This window comes from Silurus aristotelis, assembly GCF_946808225.1.
Source record: "Silurus aristotelis genome assembly, chromosome: 23".
NCBI classification, from domain to species: Eukaryota; Metazoa; Chordata; class Actinopteri; order Siluriformes; family Siluridae; genus Silurus; species Silurus aristotelis.
The window spans coordinates 1,098,260-1,121,948 of record NC_139596.1 but is presented as its reverse complement, the minus strand read 5'-3'; the positions used below and the strand labels follow the sequence as shown (position 1 = coordinate 1,121,948).

Sequence of the window (23,689 nt, the reverse complement as noted above, 5' to 3'; positions counted from 1 at the left end):
GAAAACCCTGACTTCACTCTGAAGGAATGTGACTGGTGATCTCTTATACTGTAAAAGTAAAATCTGATGAAGTTTAGATGCAGTTCATAAACATAAATCTCACAAATCTTATGTGTCTTATGTATATTCTGAACCACACATTTAGTAGCGTAGTAGAAAAAGGTAAAGGTGCAAGAATGAATTACAATCAATTATAAACCAACCAGATTCTGTTAGAGAGCCTAAATATGTAAAATATCTCAATTAAATGTATTTAGATTTTATTACCCCAATAAAGTGCAGAAAAAAGAAAAAAATATATAGTCTCAGGTACAGTTTGTACAGTTTATAAGGAAAGTTGTAGTTGCTTCTTACATTTGAGGTAAAACCGGTGTTGAAACTCATGTTTGAAAATTGGAAAAGTTTAAAGTCTAGAAATCTATAACAAAAGTTTGTAACAGAAATAAACAGAACAGCTAAGAGTTTAATGTGCACCAGAGAATCAGTTAACTATTCATCAGCCAATCACAGGCTTTATCATATGATACCACCACAAATGTTTATATAATTTTTATCACAGTGTCTATAGGTTTTACTTCTACTATACCCTTACTGGTCACTTTATTAGGGACACTTTTACACTCACACGTTCACACAATTATCCAACCATCCTATCATGTGGCAGCAGCACAAAACATCTACTCATGGAGCTACAGGTCCAGAGTTTCAGAGTATCAGAATGGGGTGGGGAATGTAGCCACAGATACTTGGTGATCATGGCACGGTGGTTGGTGCCTAATACACTTGGATTTGAGTATTACAGCAACATGTTTATCTCTGAGAAGTTTTACAGGGTACTTTATAGAGGTTGCACAATAGGGTAGAAAACAAAACACATTCAGTGAGCTGGAGAGATTCTTAGAAACACAAACCAGTCTTTCTGACATCAACAACATGCTTAAGATGTTTGGATAATTGCCTGAAAGTGCAGGTCTACACCAACCCTAATAAACTGCAGTACGACATGAATATTCATTTGCACAATTTTATATTCTTCATTAATGTTGCTAAATTTAATGCTGGATAAAAAACTATTTTACAATGATTTTGAATGTTTGCCTCAAGGTTAGTGTCTCTGTGTGTGTGTGTGTGTGTGTGTGTGTGTGTGTGTGTGTGTGTGTGTGTGTGTGTGTGTGTGTATGAGTAAGTGGCACTGAATCACCTTTGGTATGTCTCTGTTCTGACTCAACAGCATCAATCCATTCTCTCTTTCAGATTCGTTCTGTTGTTGATGTACAATTAAAAAGTTAAATTAAAACCCAAACTAAATACTGTAGTGGATTTAAATATCATTTACAGCTCATTAAGGTTCACCTACCAGGTTTGGATAGAACAGGTCTGAATGATGATGGACACTCACCAGAGTTCATCATCCAAATCACAATTCCAGCAGCAAGAACACTGAGAGCCACGACTACACCAACGATCCCAATCAGTCCTCCATTTGATCCTCCACCTGTTAAATCAGCACAGAGTCGTTATTATCTGCTGCATTAGTAAATCAGCTTTTACTCTGTAACTTTGTAGTGTATCAGGACCTTTTGGTACTTCGAGCACCATCTCCTTCTTCAAGCTGCTGTGCTCAATCACACAGGCATAGGTGTGTTTCTTTATATCTTTTTTAAAGTTGTGCTGTTCATCCTGCATTTTCTGGCTAAAAATGTAAATCATCACTGTGAGCTCTCTTTATCCAGTGTGTCTTTGGGATGAATGTCCTGTTATTGCTGTTGTAGTATCGGACCTGCACTTCATCCAACATTCCAACAGCAGTAAATTCTGGGAAGTTTGATCTGGGTGTGATTCCAATAAAAAGGGTACCTGTAAGAATGTTTTTCTGTAAGAGTGTAAAACATTAAGTTTTTGGTTACTTTTCACAAGCAAATGCAAATTTACACCTGACATCAATAAAATGTTAGTTCAAAGCCTTTCACCTTTTATAAAAGCATTTGTATTATTAGAATGATCATATTTAAAAACTAACATCATCATTTGAATTTCTTATCTCAGCACATTCAGTGATTATGCGCACACTGTTTACAGTCATTTTATTGCAAATTCACGTTTTATGTAAATAAACGCCTGTCAGCTCTGTATATTTTTATTTTTGTAAACTGACATGAGGAAAATTTCATTTCACGCTGTAAAACATGGGGACTGGATTTCTGGAATATAAAAAATCACAAACCATACATTTGACCAGGTGACCCAATACCTTTGGTAATATGGTGTATATTAGACTCATAATAATACAACAGCAGAAGGTAATCATGTTATAAGCATAAAAATAAAGTATGATTTTTTTTTTACAGACTTATTAATTAATTCATTAATTATTTTTATTATTTAAAACCTTCTTATTACACTTCTAACATTTAACTTCAATATCTAACTTGAACTGCCTCAGTTTCTTTTTTATAGCAATTGTAAATGTCGCATGGCAGCATCCTATTGGGCATTTAGACCAATCAGCATGCAGTATTCAGGATTCTTCAGTGTCTGAAGGAGATATAATTCTGAAAGTTAAAGTAATAGATGACGCACTAAGAGAATACAGCGAAATTAAGTATTATTAATTGTGTTGTGTTCAGAAGTTGATAATTCACTTTCATATAAACCCTAATTTGTTGTTTCAATCCCATGACATCACTTTCATGTTTTATCATTATTGTGTTTTGTATTTATTTTAATATTGTGTCTCCGCCCCTTTTTGTTGTCATTGTTTCATTACTCTGTGTGTGTGTGTGTGTGTGTGTATACGTACCTGCTAGGTATTCGTTTTTTCTGTATTTTGTTTGAACATTTCTCTTCTTGTTATCAAGTTGTCTCATCCCAGTTTTCCTATAAACCTCGTGTTTTATCTGTGTGTTTACATTTACTGTTCAAGGATTATGCTTTTTCACTGGTACCTGCCTGGGCTTTGGTCTACACTATGTGATGTGACTGCTTCTCGTATGCCCAGAATAATACAAATAAAAAACTACCCCGAGGTTATGTCCTTGTGTCCTGGATTTCATGTCTCTGAGTCGCTTTTACAGTGAAATTAAAGTGAAATAAAACTCAATGAATATTCACCTCAGTCAGTAAACATCTGCATTTTAATCACCACTTTATTACACATCTTCAACATTTAATATAAAAATATAGTTTATAAAATGCGAAGTAGAAATAGATAGAAAAAAAGAAGGCAACAGATGATAATTTGGGATTCAGATGATGATTTTCACTACTGAGTGTAGATTCAGTTGTTTAAGTCACACACTGAACACACACTGAATTTATACATCAACCACAGTTTAGTTTAAAAAGTGCAGGAACATAATAACATACAAAATTATCGAATCTCCTCCTCTTTATTAAGTCAAAATTCTAAATAGAATTAATTAATACCAAAAATATTTTATCTAAAAAAAATATATATTTAAACCTGAAAACAATAATAATAGAAATAAGTATCATCATAAATTATTGACACATGCCAGTTTTTAGTGTAAAAAAAAAAAAAAACATTATTTGAAAATGTTACTTATATTTTACTCTACAACATTCCTCACATCTGAAGAAGCCATTTTCTGATTCACACAAATCAGCTGCTGAGAAAAATCTCACTGCAATCAGGGTTTAAATATCAGTGGTGGACAGTAATGAAGTAAATGTAATTTGTTCCTGTACTTAAGTAGCTTTTTCATGTATCTGTACTTTACTGAAGTGTTTCCATTCGAAGAGACTTTTACTTTTACTTCACTACATTCTAAAATCAAATCTGTTACTTTTTACTCAAATACATTGCGTGAAATCAGTCGTTCCTTTTTATTTATGAGGATAAAAACGTAACTTGTGAAACACGCAGCGAGTCACAAATCAGGGTTTTTACACGTGTTTTGATCGGCGCTTGGCGTATCTACTGATTACCACCATACAGTTTAACATCAAGCAGAACATTTAGAGAGGAATAAATGATGAAGAATCTACCGACTCATACTTACCACAACACACGTGACCTCATTTACACCATTTATTTTAAGTTAAAAAGAAGGTTTGTGTTCATGATAATTTAAATAGATATCAGTGTTTGACATGAATATTATTCTATTAATAGATCAGTGTGCTGAGAGTCACATCAGAGTCTTTTCTCATAAACTGAGATGATTAAGTAAAGAGTCTTGTGATAAAAAAGGATAACAGGAACATTATAAACATAATAAATCATAGTACTTTGTATACTTAAGTACATTTAAAGGAAAATACTTTTGTACTTTTACTAAAAAAAAAAATTTATTGGAGCACTTTTACTTTTACTGGAGTCACAAGTATATATCTATTTTAACTCAGCTACATGCTTTGTGTACTCCGTCTGTTAAACATGGAAATCAAACCCATCATGTACTGACTTTATGATCTGATCTTAATCTTACACTAAATCATTTATATACATGAAAAAAGCTCATACATATTTTTACTAAAGTGACCTACTGTGGAAGGATCAAGAACAATATGGAGAACTTAATGTGTAATGTGAGAAACTGGATCCTTCAGCACAGCACAATAGTTTACTTTTTGAAAAAAATTATGACTCTGTGTGTGTGTGTGTGTGTGTGTGTGTGTGTGTGTGTGTGTGTGTGTGTGTGTGTGTGTGTGTGTGTGTGTGTGTGAGAGATCCTCCTCTTCCTCTCCTCCTCTCCTAGAAAAACAGACAGACAGAAAGAGTTTGATCTCTGAGAAGAGATTTAATATGAACACAGACGTTTCTGCTGGATTTTCCCTCCACACACAGATTTTTATTCCAGATTACAGTGTAAACATCATCATGTCTTACTCTCTCACTGCAGCAGGATCACACACTCTCACACTTTAGGAGGTATTGGAGGAAGAATCTCCTTCAGAGGCTGTAAAACATTCAAATCATCACAACGTGAAATCAAAACACTGCACATAAACACTGTAGTGGATTTAAACATCATTTATGGATCATAAAGTTTCACTTACAGGCTCTGGGTGGAACAGGTTTAAATCCTGAAACATAGATGATGAACACACAGTTATTATCAAATCTGTGCTCTTTGTTTAATTAAGAATTAAAGTGTAAATCTGTTCTGTAAAAACTTCACATCTGTTCCACTCACCAGAGTTCTTCTTCTTCCAGACCACAATTCCAGCAACACCAACAGCAACGAGAACAACGAGAGCCACGATGACACCAATGATGATCCCAATCGGTCCTCCATCTGTTAAATGATCACAGAGTTTATTATCTGCTGCATCAGTAAATCAGTGTTCACTCTGTAAATGTGTAGATTTATAGGAAAGTGTTTCTCCGACCTCTCAGGATTCGTCTCTCGCTCACAGGCAGCACTAAATCCTTCTCCAAGCTGCTGTGCTCAATCACACAGGTGTAGGTGTGTTTCTGCAGCTCCTCAGCTGAGACTTTCAGAATGCTCCTCTTCTGGAAGCTTCCATCCTGGTTGGGTAACGTCTCTCTGAGCTGCACGTCCTCCAGTACATCCTCTCCGTCCTTCTGCCAGGAGATCATCAGTGTTTTGGGGAAGAAACCTGTAGCATGACACACCACCTCTGGAGAAGAAGCTTCTTCCTGGAACAGAGACGCCTCAGGACGATCTGCAAAGACACAAATATTTAATCACCATTATTTTTGTAATTATAAATCACACACACACACACACACACACACACACAAACACACACACACACACACACACACACACACTGTAATTCTCCTGAACAATACTGCTTGTAATCTGCACGTCACTAAAATCCTGGTTAAGTTTCTATCAGAAGCGAAGCTGCAACTAATAATGAATATAATTGATAATGAAATTATTGATCAGTGAATGTGGTTATTGATCAGGTTATTGATCAGTGAATGTGGTTATTGATCAGTGAATGTGGTTATTGATTAGTGAAAGTGGTTATTGATCAGTGAATGTGGTTATTGATCAGTGAATGTGGTTATTGATCAGTGAATGTAGTTATTGATCAGTTTGGCTGCTCAGCGTTCAGTGTGACGTAAAATAACAGGAAATGGTGGAGAGTTCGGGGGTCAACCAGCAGCAGGAAAAGAAAACACAGTGGTGGGAGGGATGAAGGTGGAACATCAGCACGGGGAGTAAAAACTCTAGAATCCTCATCCTCATGTGTAAATAGTGTAGTTTAATGAAGTGATATTGTGTAAAGTGTGTGTTTGTAACTTCAGGAAAGTCGCACTGGATCTGTTCCGTCATCACTCGTGATCATCAGGTCACATGATCAGTTCCCTCACAACATCGTGATCATTCAATTAAACACTAAATCTAAAAGCAGCAAATAACAGCAGCAGTAAAGCAGCACTTTTTACTCACTGTTCTGGGTTTCAGTGAATTATTATGATTTTATACACCAATATATATTTTCCCTTTTATTTATTAAGTCTGTTTGCTCGCTGTGTTTCTCCGTTTCATTCTCTTTTTATAGCTTTTTCTCCTACAGCAGTAACTGATCTGATTTTAAATGTGATTTACTGCGACTTTACTACGTTCACATGCTTGTTTTCAATGTGTTTAATTTATGCAAAAATCATTTAATTATTTAAATTAAATTAATTATATATTCTACATAAACTTTTTTACAGCTGACAAAAAAATGTGTGTATTTTACACTAAAATTGTAAAAACAATGTTGTATTATATTTTATGATAATTGTTTAAAGTTTGATTGTTAATTTGTCGTCTGCATTTATCATTATAAACAACACAAATGTTAATTTACACAAATCTCTTTATATTTCATACTAAAATGCTGTTTTATATTTTAGTTTGTTTACAGAAAGAAAGAAACTCAGCAGGAGTGAACTGCAGCTACTAGAAGCTTTAAAATGTCAAAATTAAAGATCATTAATCTCAATATGTGACTTTTACATTTTAAACTACACTTTTATACATTAAAGTGTTTTATACAGTGACGTTATAAAGTGTGTGATGCGTGTAAACAATAATAGAACTAATAGATTTTATTTTACATTAATGAACTCAGAACAACACAGTAATGTGGCATGCAGAAAAGGGGCGGAGCATCCAGGGGTCACATGTGTCAATCATCTGGTTTTGTGTGTGTGTGTGTGTGTGTGTGTGTGTAAATAATAGTAAAATAATAGTGAGCTAATGCTATGCCAATTACACTGTGTGTGTGTGTGTGTGTGTGTGTGTGTGTGTGTGTGTGTGTGTGTGTGTGTGTGTGTGTGTGTGTGTGTGATGCAGGAACACGTTACCTTTCCTCTCCAGAGTGTGTTTGCCGTAAGTCAGGTATTTCTGTAGCCACTCAGGACAGATGTTCTTCAGGTAATTCTCCTGATTCTTATTAAAACCAGTATTAGGATCCCGCTTGTTCTTGGTGATCACAGACTGAGGTGTGGTAGCGACCCAACTCAGAGACTCCAGATTAAAACTGATGAAATCTTCTCCATCATAACCGTGCTGCTCATATCCGCTAACAGTGCCGTCATCATCAACCTCACAGCCGAACATCCACTGTACTGTGTGAACTCCTGCACACACACACACACACACACACACACACACACACACACACACACACACACACACACACAGAGTAATGAGCATAGGATAAGCACACTATCAAACAAAGCTAATTTTATTATAATTCACACACACACACACACACACACACACACACACACACACACACACACAGACGGAGAGCTGATGTGCTGTGAGAGTTACACTGGGGGTAAAATCCACCCTGCACCGGGGCATCAGTGAGAAACTGAAGGGTATTAATGAGAAATAAAGCTTCAGGTGGAACAGAAGATTCGAGCTTCATCTCACTGACGTTACAGAAATCCACATCCAGAGGCTGAACTGCTGCTTCAGGAGCTTTAGAAAGTGTTCCACTCTTTAGATCATCAGTTCTAAAGAGTGTCCCTGACAGAGCGCTCCGGCTCGTGTCAGGGACGGGCCGGAACAGACTGCACAGGTGGAGGGTGAGGTCCTCCCGGCCTCGGGTGATGTGGACCCGCCGGCGGCGGGCGGAGCAGATTTTCCGGTACTGGCGGCGAGTGGTGCGGTTTTCCCGGATGCGAGCGGATCGGAGTCAGACAGCGCTGATATTCCTGTGGGAGAGTTATCTGAAGTGTTGAGTACTGAAACTAACCCAGTGTCCGGTGGGGAGGTGATTAACACTGGGTGCACTGGGCAGACTGAGATCAGTGCTCTGGACAGTAACACAGAGCTCGACACTGATGATGTGATGATTCACACACAGGAAATCACTGTCGGTGTAGGAACCGTGATGATGGATGAGGTTACTAACACTGTAATGATGGAAACTGAACATGTCGCCTTCAAAACCCCCGGAAAGAGGAAAAAAAGGGGGAGAAAAGCTGCTTTAAAGTACGCGAAAAAAGGCGGACCAAGAAGCCGTAGAAAGTGAAAGTGAGACAGAGAGTGATGTGGTTGTGCCTGAGTCCAGTGTTCCCAACCCTGCTGTAAGTAATACTCCTAATAAAGATAATACTGTCACTAAAATTAAACACTTCCTTAAAGTCACTAAAAACATGCGTCTGGTGAACATCAGTGATTATTTCCCTGATTTGAAGCGCTTATATGAAGCTATTAAACGGTTCATGAGTGAAGGTTGTTTAAAGATAAGGAAGTTTATCGGCTGAAGAAGATACTGACGAAACTCACAAATTTATGTGATGATGGTGGTGAAACGGTTTAGTCTTCTTAGTCCTCAGTGGCTGCACACTCTGCTGTTATTATCCCTCTTCTGGTTTGTTATGGAGGACATACACATCTCATCTCTAAATGTTAATAGGGCGAGAGATAGCAGGAAGAGAGCGGAGATATTTGAAGTAGCAAGGCAGAAGAAGATAGACGTGTTGTTTTTACAAAAGACCCACAGTGACAGTAGAAATCTCCCTGACTGGACACAGGAATGGCCTGGTCTTTCCTGCCTGAGCCACTACACCTCCACCAGTGGGGGCGTGGCTGTTTTATTCTCTAAGAATTTTACACCAGTTACGTACGATACGGAGGAGATTGTGAAGGGCAGACTGTTGAAAGTCAGGGCCCAGTTTGAAAATCAAGTTTTTATTTTTATCTGTGTGTATGCTCCAACCTCACCTGTAGAGAGTGTAGAGAGTTTTTTTGGTGTTTTATGTACAGCCATCGAGGCATATGATGATGAAGAATTTTTATTTGTGGGTGGAGATTTTAGCTGTACAGTAGACAACAGCGACCGCAACCATACAGAACCCCACATGCCTTCCCGTACTCGTCTCACTCAGATACTTAAAAAATATGGTTTATGGGACACGTGGCGATCATTTCATGGCTCTCAGAGACAGTACACAATGGCTCATGCCCGCAATAATTTTATGTCGCTGGCGAGGTTGGACAGGTTTTACGTTTTTAAGCATCATTTAAACATTTTAAAGAGTTGTGTTATCAGCCCTGTTGGTCTCTCAGACCACAGCTTGGTTTCCTGCGTAGCAGTTTTGAATTCTATCAAACCAAGAAGTGCATACTGGCATTTTAATACGGCTCTTTTACACGATAATAATTTTACGGATGTTTTTACCTTTTTTGGGAAAATTTTTAAAGAGGATAAGAAACACTTTACCTCCTTGCAGCAGTGGTGGGACCTGGGCAAAGTTCACACCAAACAGTTATGTCAACATTACACTGCAAATGTCACAGGAGAGTTGGCTCAGTCAATACGGCAATTAGAACATGAAATTTTAGGACTCCACTCCCTTTAACAGCCTGCAGGAGATCAGGACTGTGTTCAGAAAAAGAAGCTATCTGACCTCCTAGGGTTGAAAGTACAAGGTGCGCTGATAAGATCACGCTTCCAGAACGCGGACCAGATGGATGCACCGTCTAAGTTCTTTTTTAACCCCGAGAAAAAAAACGGCCAAAAGCGTTTTATTCACAACCTGCGTTCCGAAACTGGGGACATTTTATCCAATCCCACCGAAGTGCGCAAGAGAGCAGTTAGTTTTTATGAAAAGCTTTACACCAGCGAGCTCGTAGTGGACCAGGTCGCAGAGCAGGTCTTCCTGGGAGGGTTGCCCAGAGTCCCTGAACACCTCGATACAGCACTCAGTGGGGTGATAACTTCAGAGGAGCTTCTTAAGGCCTTACATGGTACAGTGGAAAGGCGCGGGGTATAGATGGGCTTCCAGCAGAGTTCTACAAGTGCTTCTGGGCCGTTGTGAGGAAGGACTTGCTGGAAGTACTTTACAGCAGCTTAACTGGAGGTTTGCTTCCACTGAGTTGCAGGAGGGCAGTCCTCATGCTACTCCCGAAAAAATGAGACTTGACGTACATACAAAACTGGAGACCTGTGTCCCTATTGTGCAGCGACTACAAACTGCTCTCTAAGGTTTTAGCCATCAGACTGGGAAACGTTCTGGAAGAAGTTATTCATTTTGATCAGGCTTACTGCGTTACCGGGGCGGTCGATATTTGACAACATCTCGCTGGTTAGGGATCTTATTAGTGCATCAGAACTGTTCGGGCTGAAAATGGGTCTGGTCTTCATAGACCAGGAGAAGGCGTTTGACAGGGTGGAACATGATTTTCTTTGGAAAACTCTCGAAGCTTTTGGTTTTAGCTCTGATTTTAAAAATAAAATAAGAGTTTTGTATTGTGACATTGAAAGTGTACTGAAGGTTAATGGTGGCTTTTGTGCTCCTTTTAAAGTGTACAGGGGTGTGAGACAGGGTTGCTCTCTGTCAGGAATGCTCTACGCCCTAGCCATAGAACCGTTTTTGAACAGGCTGAGAAGTGAACTGAAAGGTTTCTCTTTTCCTGGTTGTGGGACCACTCTCCGTTTGTCTGCATATGCTGACGACATAGTAGTGTTTATTGACCAACATCGACGTACTAAACAAAGTCTCCAGGGACTATGGCATAATGTCCTCGGCCAAGATTAACTGGGGTAAGAGCGTGGCCCTTCTGGTCGGGCGTTGGTCATCTAGCGTGCCCGAACTCCCAGGGGGGCTCCTTTGGAAAAAAGAAGGTTTTAAATATCTGGGAGTTTACCTGGGAGGAGGGGCCTTCATGCATAAGAACTGGGAAGGGACAGTCTCAAAAATAAAAGGTCGCTTGGATAAATGGAGGTGGCTATTACCCAAGCTGTCTTACAGAGGACACGTGCTGGTTATAAACAACCTGGCGGCGTCCTCCCTGTGGCACAAATTAACGTGTATAGACCCACCTGTAACGCTTTAATCAAGGATTCAGTCGATGTTTTGGGGGTTTTTCTGGGACAAGCTGCACTGGGTGCCCCAAGGTGTCTTGTACCTACCTAAAGATGAAGGTGGGCAGGGCGTAGTGCACCTACAGAGCAGAACTGCTGCTTTTCGTTTACAGTTTTTACAGAGATTTTTAAGCGGTTCAATGTCTTTAAGTTGGAAATGTGTGGCCAGTACTATTTTAAGGTCTTTTAGAAATCTAGGGCTTGATAGACCTTTGTTTTTACTAGAACCTCGACGACTGGACACTTTGGGGCTACCTGTTTTTTATCACAATCTTTTTAAAGTGTGGAGACTTTTTAAGACAGAGAGAGCCACGGGCACGGACTCACTACACTGGCTACTTCAGGAGCCCCTCATCTATGGGGCCCATCTGGACACTGCAGGCAGTGCCCTCACCCAGACTCTGCTGGCATCTGGTCTTATCACGCTGAAACACCTGGTGGACCTGGCTGGACCAGAATTCAAGGATGCCAGTGGAGTCGCTGCCCGGCTGGGATTGAGATCAGTACGGATCGTGGCACGACTACTCCAGGGGTGGAACTCTGCTCTCTCACCAGTGGAGCTACGAATGTTAGTGAAGTACTGTGGAGGCTCTGAACAGCCGGTTGAGGAGGACCCTTTTCCTGAGCTTTCAAACCTGTCTCCAGATTTAGAGGGAAGTACTGGTCATTTTTTAAACTGTAAGAATGTCACGGGTATGAACTTCTACATGGTCCCTGGAAAATTGTTTTATAAAGCTTGTGTTATGGTTTTTAACAAGAAAAGTCTTAATGGTAGAGTTGACACGCCGTGGCGCTCAGTCCTCGGGCTGGGGGAGGAAGAGCGACCACAGTGGAGAACACTCTACAAGCCACCATTAACGAAAAGAACTGGAGACATACAGTGGAGAATCCTGCACGGACTCATTGCTGTTAATGCCTTTGTCTCGGTTCTGTGTTCAGAGTCGAGTCACGAGTGTCCGTTTTGTCTCCAGAGAGAGACGATATTTCATGCTTTTACTCAGTGTCCCAGACTGAGTCCACGTTTAACTTTTTTACAGACTGTTTTTAGTGCTTTTAACAGATCCTTCTCGGTCCAAACTTTTATCCTGGGAGTGAAGTACACTCACAGGAGGCAAGCGGAATGTCAACTTTTAAACTTTGTCGTGGGCCAGGCGAAGATGGGCATTTACATCAGCCGCAGAAATAAGATAGAACGTAGAGGCAGCACTGATGCAAAATTGGTGGCAGCAGCAATGATGAAGTCCAGGATTTTGGTGGATTTTCACTTTTACAAAAAGACGGTAAACTTGGTGATGTTCGAGAGAATCTAGTGCAATAAAGATGCACTCTGCTCGGTTTTAAATGATGAACTGCATTTTGCACTGAGCATGTCTTAAAAACAAAATGTATCAGATGTCTTTGACGCTTTTTTACGTGAATTACTTTTTAATCTATTCTTTTATATTTTCTTTTCTCTGCATTGACTTAAATTGAACCTTTTTACTGGTTGCTGTTGTATGTCCTGAACTTTGGTAATAAAGGTCTTTTTTAAAATCTAAAAATCTCTCTCTCTCTCACACACACACACACACACACTCTCTCTCTCTCTCTTTTTATCTCTCTCTCTCTCTTTATCTCTCTATCTCTCACTCCCTCTCTCTCTCTCTTTATCTCTCTCTCTCTCACACTCTCTCTCTATCTCTCTCTCTCTCTCTCTCTCTCACACTCTCTCTTTATCTCTCACACTCTCTCTCTCTCTCTTTATCTCACTCTCTGTCTTTCACACACTATCTCTCTCTTTCACTCTCTCTCTGTCTCTCTCTCTCTCTTTATCTCTCTATCTCTCTCTCTCTGTCTCTAACACTCTCTTTCTTTCTCTCTCTCTCTCTTTCTCTCTCTCTCTCTCTCTCTCTCTCTCTCTCTCTTTCTCACACACACTCTCTCTCTCTCTCTCTCTCTCAACGGCACTTTGTATGTGTGTATGTTTATTTGTAAGTGTGTGTTGATGTCTCCACTGAGATCAGTGTAATCAGTTTTATTCTCTCACAGATTTTGATCACATGATATTAAATATCTGATATTAAACTCTTCATTATATAAATCTATATCTATTTATTCTTTTTCCATTTGTAAATAAAGTTTAAATTAACAGTGATGATGATGATGAATGAATTACTGCACTTCTGAGAATCTAAAGTGTGTGTGTGTGTGTGTGTGTGTGTGTGTGTGTGTGTGTGTGTGTGTGTGTGTGTGTGTGTGTGTGTGTGTGTAGGGTGAGGGTTACCTGTAGTCTGATTGAAGCGCTGCATTAGAGTTGCCACATCGACTTTGAAGTTCTCCTGATGTCTCTGCGCATTCTGTGTCTCTGTGTTCCAGTAATCTTCTCCCTCATTGTTCTGGATCCACTGCGTCTTTGGGATCATTTTCCTGATTTTACTGTCGTAGTAAACAAACTCCTGTCCATCCACCTGACCAACAGCAGTGAACTCTGGGAAAATTATTCCTGGTGTAACTGCAGTGTAGACGTACTGCAGAGAGTGTTTCACTGTCAAATAATAAACACACACATTATTACACAATAATACAACACACACACACACACACACACACACACACACAGTAACAGTACTTACACTCACTCTACACACTGCTTTTATTATGAACTCTTTTATTAATGATTTTATTTCTATAATCATCTGATACTGAATCACATCACTGTACATTCATCACTTTATTATTTATTATTTTACTCTGAGAAACATCAATAATAATAATAATAATAATAATAATAATAATAATAATAATAACCCTGTGAAACCCGAAATCAAATTATTAACAGAAAATGATATATTTTGGAAACTGAAGTGTTTACTGGGTCTTTAAAATAAATTAAAAATCACAATAAATTACGTTTACAAATGTGAATTTTTTGTATGATATTCGAATTTACTGACCACAACTATGTTTATTTTATTACAAAAACAAAGACGGATTATTGTATTTGGAATGTTCACTCTTCATCCTCCTCCTCTTCCTCTATCTGCTCTAAATCACTTTCATTTCCATCCATAAACACGCTGATCACAATTTACAGTTTATTTACAGCTGAAAATATACAGAATAATAATATTTGTTTATTCTGAATTTATTCTCTGAATTAATAAAAATAACATTTAGATTATTATCATTATTTATTTATTTATTTATTTTACTGAAAAGACTTAAAATATTAACAAGTTACATCATCAGATTAGATGCACAAAAATCACAAATATTTCATTTCCACTGGTATGGAATCAGTTATAAATTATTTTATGATCATTTACTTTTCATTACTTTAATAAATTATAAAAACTTAGTATTTGACATTAGAGCAGGAATAATGTATATAATATAATAATAATAATAATAATAATGATAATACAATAATATATAATAATATATTTAATTAATATTTATATGTATTGTATTTTGTATTTGTGTATTATAGCAGGAATAATACAGATTACATCATAAAATATAAAACATTGATGATAATCTAAATTATTTTATACACCTGCTGTATCATATTTAATACACATATTTAACACGATTTTACTACAACATTCTTTACAAAATATTAATTAATAATTAGATGCTTTAAAAAGCACATATTTATTAACAATTTTCCAAAATCATGAAATCAGCTGAATAAAAACCTGCCTAAAGTCTGCTATTGAGTGCAGTACAGAGATAAATCCTATCTACTAGGGGGCAGTAGAGTGTCAGATTGTATTGAGGATGTTTTAGAGGAAAGTGTTAATGAGGTGGTGCAGGTTTCAGAAACTTTTCTATCAGATATGATCATTTACAGTTATAATAATTATATAATAATAATATAATAATAATAATTATAATACAATAATAAAAGAAGTAGAAGTATAGCTGTGTGCTGTTTATCTGATGTTACTGATGTTATTTTATCCTCGATCCAGAAATTATTTATTTATTATATTTATAAATGTTTTATTAATTATTAATGTATTCAGTAAAAATGAATTATTTATTCCTCAAGCAATTTCTTTAACTCTCTTAATTTATTTAATTTTTTTTATAATACTAACTGGCACAAGGTGGAAGTTTAATAAACAAACAAGAATTAAAGACACTTTCAGCTTCAGTACACACACACACACACACACACACACACACACACACACACACAGTTTATCAGTATTGTGTAGTGTATAAATCTCCCTCACCATACTATAAACAATATAAAGTCACTCACTGTCTCACAACCTGAACAGTAAAGTCACACACACACACACACACACACACACACACACACACACACACACACACACACACACTCTCACATAAGTACTACACAATAATGGTCATTTATTTATTATTTATTATTATTATTATTATTATTATTATTATTATTAATATAGTAGATATTTTGTCTTTTAAAGAGAAACATTTATTTTTAAGTATTTAAGTTTGTCAGATCTCCTTTATCACAGTCTCACTGTTCAAGTCCAGTCAAGAAGATTTTATTGTAATTTCTACAGTATATATCTGTCATTTCTCCAGAACCCTGGTGCTACATAAACATCATAAAGCTACACAACAGAGAAACACAGAGTGAAGGACTAGTGAGTGTATCATATGCACATAAAGTGAATATGAAATAAAATGACAAAGTGCATCGTGTTTAAACAGTGCAACACAAGACAGTGTAGGACAACACAAGACAGTGTAGGACAACACAAGACAGTGTAGGACAACACAAGACAGTGTAGGACAACACAAAACACAAACTAGTGGTGTCAGTAAACCTGCTGTGTATTATACAGCGCAGTGTGTGAGAGAGAACTGAATGCAGGAGTGTTACTTAGAAGTTAACGCAAAATGTAAACATAAAAGTTTGTTCAAAACAGCAGCAGCAGCAGCAGCAGTCACATGGATGTAGAAAAAAACAGCATGTAAACAGTTGTGTAGTAATAAATAATATTATATGGTGGTGCTGAAGACGTGGACTTGTGATATGAGTATGAGTGTGTGTTTGGGTTCAGATTGTAGCAGTTCAGAACGTGTGTGTGTGTGTGTGTGTGTGTGTGCCTGTGCCAAGAGGTTCAATGTAGAAGTCAGATTGAAGTGGTGACGGGGCACAGCCCTGACGGCACCCTCTGTGGATTGAAAGTCTACTTGATAGTAAACAGTTTGGCAGTTTGCTAAACACTTCCCAATCTTCAAGATCTTTACTCATCCAGAGTGGAGAAAAGGGTTAAGAACATCACTTTGGACCCCCACACACGTGACCCACTCTCTCTTCAGACTGTTGCCTTCTGGTCAGCGCTACAGAGCTTCAACCACCAGAACAGCCAGGCACTAAAACACTTGTTTTTCCCGCAGACTATAAACAGCATGAACAATGAAACTATTCATAACTACACACTGTCCATCATAACTGACACATTTATACACAAAATCCAAATGGTCCATGTGTAAACTGCACACGTGTAAATAACATCAGAACATTTATTGAAACAGTATTTTTACTCTGTATATACTGTATTATTATTATTCAACTGTCTGCTTTACTATTCTGTTACATCATGTCTGGACTTCTCCTGCACTGGAAGCTCCTGATGCCAAGTCAAATCCCTTGTGTGTGTAAACATACTTGGTAATAAAGCTATTTCTGATTCTGATTCATTTGCACTGTGCTTCTTTCCTTTTTTGAGGATCAAGCAAATTGAAGCAAGAGTTAGACCGTCTTCCAAAAATGATCATCTACTGGCATGAAAACAGGGGACAGTACATGCCAGATACTTTTGTAAAATTCTGGATGGAAGCCATCCAACCCTGGTGTCCTCCTACTAGGCTTCGATTGAATAGCAGCAAAGATTTCTTCTTTTGTTAGAGAGGTATTGAGAAAGGCCTGGTCCTCGTCTGAGATTGAGGGTAGGGGTATCCTATCTAAAAAAGTGTCAGGGCAAGAGGAGGTAGAGATTCTCATCAAAATCTTTAAAACTGGAGTTTATTTTAGCTGGATCATGTGTAATTACTCCCTCAGCGGTTTCACTGGACCTGATGGACCTTTCAGCTTGTTCACATTTCAGTTGATATGCCAAGAGGTGACTGGGTTTATTCCCATACTGATAAAACTTCTGCCTGATGAATATTATATATTTTTTTTTTACATGTTATAAGTAGTTTAAGTTTAGTTTAGATCTGGAGCCAGTTAGAAGATTCCTGTTGTTTTGTGCTTAATTTTGTGAATGAATTCCAATCTTTTAACCTCTTCTTCTAACGTTTTCCTGTTCTCTGCCTTTTGTTTTCTACACCATGTGGTAAAAGAGATCATGTGGCCCCTTAAGGTGGCGTTAGCTGCGTCCCATTTGGTGTCTCTGTTTACTGGACAGAATTCATTATCCTGCCAGCACTGGGATCATTTCCTTTAAGAAACTGGTAGAAAGCATCATTAAGGAGAGAACTGTTACATTTCCAGTGAGAAGATTTAGGGTTGTAAATTGTGTTAAATGTAAATACACTGGGCTATGGTCCGAAAGAACCACTGGACCAATTTCACAGGAATTTCACATTTACACAATTAACAAATCTGGAAGGCAAGAATAGATCATCTAATCTGGAGTCAGAATTATGGGAAGAACAGTAAAATGTATAATCCTTAACCCCTGGATGTAGTTCTCTCCATATGTCCACTAAACCTGAATCATGACACATAATTTACAGTTATAGTTTAAGAACGCGCAGATGATTTTGTGAAAGATGATCTGGTAAACTGGGAAAGGTGGTCTTGCTGTCATTTTTCGAGCGTCTATAAATGTCTCTAAACTGGTTTTTCACAATACCACGACATTTGAGTACATGGTTATGAAGTTTGGTATCAAACATCCCGTTGTACTTATATTAATTTACAGACCACCTAAACAACAAAGTGACTTTTTCTCAGAACTCAGTGAACTACTAACCCAAGCATGTGCTGTGTCGTCCCAAGTTCTTCTTCTTGGTGATTTCAACATTCATGTTGATACTGCTTGCTCCACTGCTACTCAGCTAAATGTTGTCTTTGACTGTTTTGACCTCATCCAGCATGTTAATTTTCCAACTCATACTCATGGTCACACGCTTGATCTTGTTTGTACATCTGGTCTGAATAATATCTCTGTTGATAGTTTAGCTACCCCTCTTTCTGACCATAGACTCATCTCCTTTGATTTTATATCTATCTGTCCTGTATGTTTTTGTGTCTGTGTTTGTCTCTGCTATTAACTCATGCAGCTGCATGTGATCCTTCGTCCTGGGCAAATGTCCAACGAATATGTTTGTTTATGTATGTTCATTATATTTCATCTGTTACCTTGTAAAGCGTCCTTGAGCTTGGGAAAGGCGCTAATATAAATTAAAATAAACGTATTATTACTGATGTTATTTTATCATCAATCCTGAAATTATTATTTATTTATTAATTATAAATGTATTCAGTAAAAATTTACAATTTATTCCCCAGGCAATTTCTTTAACTCTCTTAATTTATTTTATTTTATTTAATAATACTAACTGGCACAAAGTGAAAGTTTAATAAACAAAAAAGAATTAAACACACTTTCAGCCACACACACACACACACACACACACACACACACACACACACACACACACACACAGTTTATCAGTATTGTGTATTGTATAAATCGCCCTTTATATCATACTATAAACAATAAATTTCACTCACTGTCTCATAACCTGAACTGAGGAGTGACCTCTCTCTCACACACACACACACACACACACACACACACACACACACACACACACACACACACACACACAGATCTCCTCCACAGTGTCTCTGTTACAGGTTATTAAAGTGTGATTTTCTACAGTAAAGTGAATAAAGAAGTATAATATTATAGAGTAAATATAAAGACAGTATAAATGACTGAACTCACCTGCTGATGAAAGATGAAGAGAAAATGTGAGGAAAACCAGAGCTTTCATTACTGAACTGCAGCGCGCCATCATTCACCTATAACACACACCAAACACTCTCCAAACACTCTATACCCTCTTATTATTATTATTTATAACTCCGTGTGTAACTCCAGAGAAGAAGAGCAGGTTACAGATCCTCCTGATTCTCTTTGCACTTCTGCTCTACCAGAAAAGGAGGAGGAGTTTATCCAATCAGAACTCAGAGTTTGCACCAATCAGAATTGAGGATTCAGTTTCGTCATCAGGATCTGAGGTGAAATGAGGAGTGCAGGATTATACTGAAAGTGAAAGAAAATATGGAGAAGAGTTTATCATCATCACTCTATTAAACTCTTTACATCACTCTTTACTCTTTTATATTTTCACATGTTTAATCTAAATATTATTATTATTATTATTATTATTATTATTATTATTATTATTATTATTATTATTATTATTATATTATTTATATGTAATTAGATCAATCATAATTTCATGTACAAAATGAATTGTTGTTTATTAACATTAAGATTTTCTACATGTTCAATAAATATAACTACAATAAAGTCATACTTTATTACAGATTTAATTTAATTATAACTGTATATAGTGTAGTGTAGAGTGTGTGTGTGTGTGTGTGTGTGTGTGTGTGTGTGTGTGTGTGTGTGTGTGTGTGTTATTTACTCCACTGTTAATAAAAACCTCTCCTGTGTTTATCATCAATAAACACACACAGATCAGAAAAGGCTTCAGAAATGAGTCTTCATCCTTCAACCTTCATCTCCTTCCTGAGATCACCAGAGCACCCGAGGCAGCTCACTCTACCCGGCCGGGCGGAAGTGCTCGCAGGCGGTGTCGAGATCGTAAACAAAGGCAGGGGAAGCGTGGTGGAATGAAAGCCAAGCTACAGCTAACACCACACAGGCTCTCTTTACCCAGCATCTTCCTCGCCAATGTTCGGTCACTGGTAAACAAAATGGAGGAGATTCGACTCAGCATCACACACAGCATAAAACTTCGAAACTGTAATGTCATGATCTTCACGGAAACATGGCTACACAGCGGCATTCCGGTCAACGCTATTGAGCTAGCGGAACGACACACACTCTGGGCGGATAGGACATTAGATGGCTCTGGTAAGACCAGAGGCGGTGGATTGTGCATTTATGTGAACAAAGCTTGGTGCACGAACTCTGTTATTGTCGAGAGTCATTGTTCAGCTAACCTGGATTTCTCATGGTTAAATGTAGACTGTTTTATCTACCGCGGGAGTTCACTGCCACTATTATTACTGCTGCTTACATTCCCCCCGATGCTGATGCTAAGCTCGCTATGAAAGAACTTTATGCGGCCATCAGTAAACAACAGACTGTTCACCCGGAAGCTGCGTTTATTGTTGCTTTTAATTACTCAAACTTAAAGGCAGTGCTTCCAAAATTTCATCAGCATGTTTCCTGTCACACCAGAGGGAACAAAACTTTAGACCATGTATACACAAACATGGCTGGAGCTTATGTTGCGACCCCCCTCCCCCACCTGGGACAGTCAGATCACCTTTCTTTGTTCCTCACCCCCAAATATGCACCCCTCATCAACCGGGTAAAGCCATCAGTGAGAACCATCAAGGTGCGGCCTGCAGAGGCACACACTTCAGGAAAGGATTTCACACACAGACTGGAGTACATTTGCTGCTCAGGCCACCAGTGACACTCTCACAGACATGGACTGCTACACCTCCTCTGTTCTGGATTACATCAGTTCAACCATAGACAGTGTTATTACCCAGAAACAGATCATCACATACCCAAATCAGAAGCCATGGATGAACAAGAAGGTGCGCTACTGCCTTCAGGTCAGGTGACGTTCAGGCCTACAGCACATCCAGAGCTAACCTGAAGAGGGGCATCAAAGAGGCCAAGCACTGCTACAATCAAAAGATAGAGGAACATTTTTCCAACTCTGACCCTTGACGCATGTGGCAAGGCATCCAGGCCATCAGTGATCACAAATCCTCCCACTCCACCCCCGCTGCCACTGATGTTCTCTTCTTGAATGAGTTTAATTACTTTTATGCTCGCTTTGAGAGAGACAACAAAGAAACTGCCACCAAGCTCAAACTCTCGGCTGATCACTCTCCATTCACACTCCACAGATGTCTGCAATGCACTGAGCCGGATCAACGCACACAAAGCCGCTGGACCAGACAACCTCCCTAGACGCGTACTCAGGGCATGTGCTGAGCAGCTCGCTGGGGTCTTTACTGACATCTTCAACCTGTCTCTTGCCCAAACAACTGTTCCCACTTGCTTTAAATGCACCTCCATTGTGCCAGTGCCAAAACACTCCAACCCAACGTGCCTGAACGACTACCGCCCTGTAGCACTGACACCCATTGTCATGAAGTGCGTTGAGCAGCTGGTCCTGGCACACCTGAAGGACTCTCTGCCATCCACATTAGACTCTCACCAGTTTGCCTACCGCAGCAATAGGAGCACAGAAGATGCAGTTTCCATTGCACTGCACTCTGTGCTCACACACTTGGACAATAAGAACACTTATGCACATATGCTGTTTGTTGACTTCAGCTCAGCATTCAATACCATCATTCCATCCAAGCTAATAGCCAAACTTGTAGATCTGGGCATTAACACCTCCACCTGCAACTGGGTCATGGACTTTCTGACCAACAGACCCAAGCAGACTCCAACACCATCACACATAACACTGGTGTACCACAGGGCTGTGTGCTGATCCCCTTCCACTACTCCCTTTTCACCTCCGACTGCAGGCCTGTGAATGGATCTAAATCCATCATCAAGTTTGCAGATGACACTACCATGATCGGTCTCATCACCAACAATGATGAGACTGCCTACAGGGAGGAGATCCAGCACCTAGCCACATGGTGCAATAACCTGCTCCTTAACACCTCCAAGACAAAGGAGCTTATTGTGGAAATAAGGAAGGAGGCAAGAGGCACACATGACACCACCCACATCAATGGGATGGCTGTTGAGTGCTTCTCCAGTTTCAAGTTCATGGGGATCCACATCTCGGCGGACCTGTCCTGGGCTATCAACACCTCCAGCCTAGTCAAGAGGGCTCACCAGCGCCTCTTTTTTTTCTGAGGACACGTAAGAAAAATCAGCTCTCCTCGGATATCCTGGTGCGCAGTAGAAAGCATCCTGACCAGCAGTGTCACAGTCTTGTATGGGAGCTGCTCTGTTGCAGAGCGCAAGGCACTGCAGCGGGTGGTGAAAACTGCCCAGCGCATCACAGGGACTTTACTCCCAGCCATGGAGGACATTCAAAAGAAACGCTGTCTGCGTTGAACTCGCAGCATTCTTAAGGACTCGTCTCATCCGGCCCATAGACTGTTTACTCTTCTGCCCTCCGGCAGGCGTTTCAGGTGCCTCCGGACCAGGAACAGCCGACTAAAGAACAGCTTTTTTCCTAGAGCTGTCTCTTTACTGAACTCTGCCACTCACTGATACACTACCACATTTTCCTCACACTTCGTTATTTCTATATTGGACTGTCTACTCAAAAACTTGTGCTCACCGGAACACTGATCATTTCTCACCCCACACTTTGTTATTGCACGGACTGTTTACACAAACCTTTGCTCATTTGCACACTGCTCTTCTTTGTATTGCTGCTCATCATTATTTACCATTGTATAAATACCCGTTCTCTGTTCATAGTAATAATTTATTAGGTTCACCGTTCACATCCTTCTGTAAGTCTCTGTGTATATTAATAGGCATCTGTATATTATGTTCACAGTACATACATATATACACCTACATATATATATATATATATATATAATATAACAATAACAATATATAATTGTATCTGTATACTATTGTTCATAGTACATATATACTCATATTCATCTGTAGTTATTTTCATAGTACATATATAATCATCTGTATATTACATTTATAGTACATATACATCTTTAAATTACTGTTTATAGTCTATATTATCATTCTATTTAACTATGTAAATCATGTAAAAACTGTATATCCTGCACTTGCTGTTATTGCACTCTGGTTAGACCCAAACTGCATTTTGTTGCCTTGTACTTGTACATGTGTAATGACAATAAAGTTGAATCTAATCTAATTAAGTGAACTCTACCACTCACTGATACACTACCACATTTCCCCTCACACTTTATTTCGCTAATGGACTGTCCACACAAAAACTTATGCTCACCGGGTCACTGATCATTTCTCACCCCACACTTTGTTATTGCACAGACTGTTTACACAAACCTTTGCTCATTTGCACACTGCTCTCCTTTGTATTGCACCATTAACTTATTACCATTGTATATATATATATATATATATATATACCTGTTCTCTGTTCATAGCAATAGCAATATATCATGTTC

The 23,689-nt window shown here is 38.7% G+C and overlaps 1 protein-coding gene across 3 annotated transcripts; it reads right to left on the bottom strand.

Moving 5' to 3' along the window:
• Positions 1-29: 29 nt before the first annotated feature.
• On the bottom strand, positions 30-19,427 carry LOC310718416 (BOLA class I histocompatibility antigen, alpha chain BL3-6-like). Of its 3 annotated transcripts, XM_083527234.1 has the most exons (8): positions 19,260-19,427; positions 13,580-13,840; positions 7,298-7,573; positions 5,356-5,652; positions 5,160-5,261; positions 5,023-5,049; positions 4,853-4,922; positions 4,613-4,717 (listed from the first exon to the last, which is right to left on the bottom strand). In XM_083527234.1, exons 1-7 carry the CDS (start codon positions 19,330-19,332, stop codon positions 4,888-4,890), a joined length of 1,071 nt encoding a protein of 356 aa, XP_083383360.1. In that variant the 5' UTR covers positions 19,333-19,427; the 3' UTR covers positions 4,613-4,717; positions 4,853-4,887. The 3 variants fall into 3 exon arrangements, with proteins under 3 accessions (XP_083383361.1, XP_083383362.1, XP_083383360.1); XM_083527235.1 differs by lacking the exons at positions 4,613-4,717; positions 4,853-4,922; positions 5,023-5,049; positions 5,160-5,261 and adding an exon at positions 30-1,495; XM_083527236.1 differs by lacking the exons at positions 4,613-4,717; positions 4,853-4,922; positions 5,023-5,049; positions 5,160-5,261 and adding an exon at positions 30-1,483.
• Between the last annotated feature and the right edge of the window lie 4,262 nt (positions 19,428-23,689).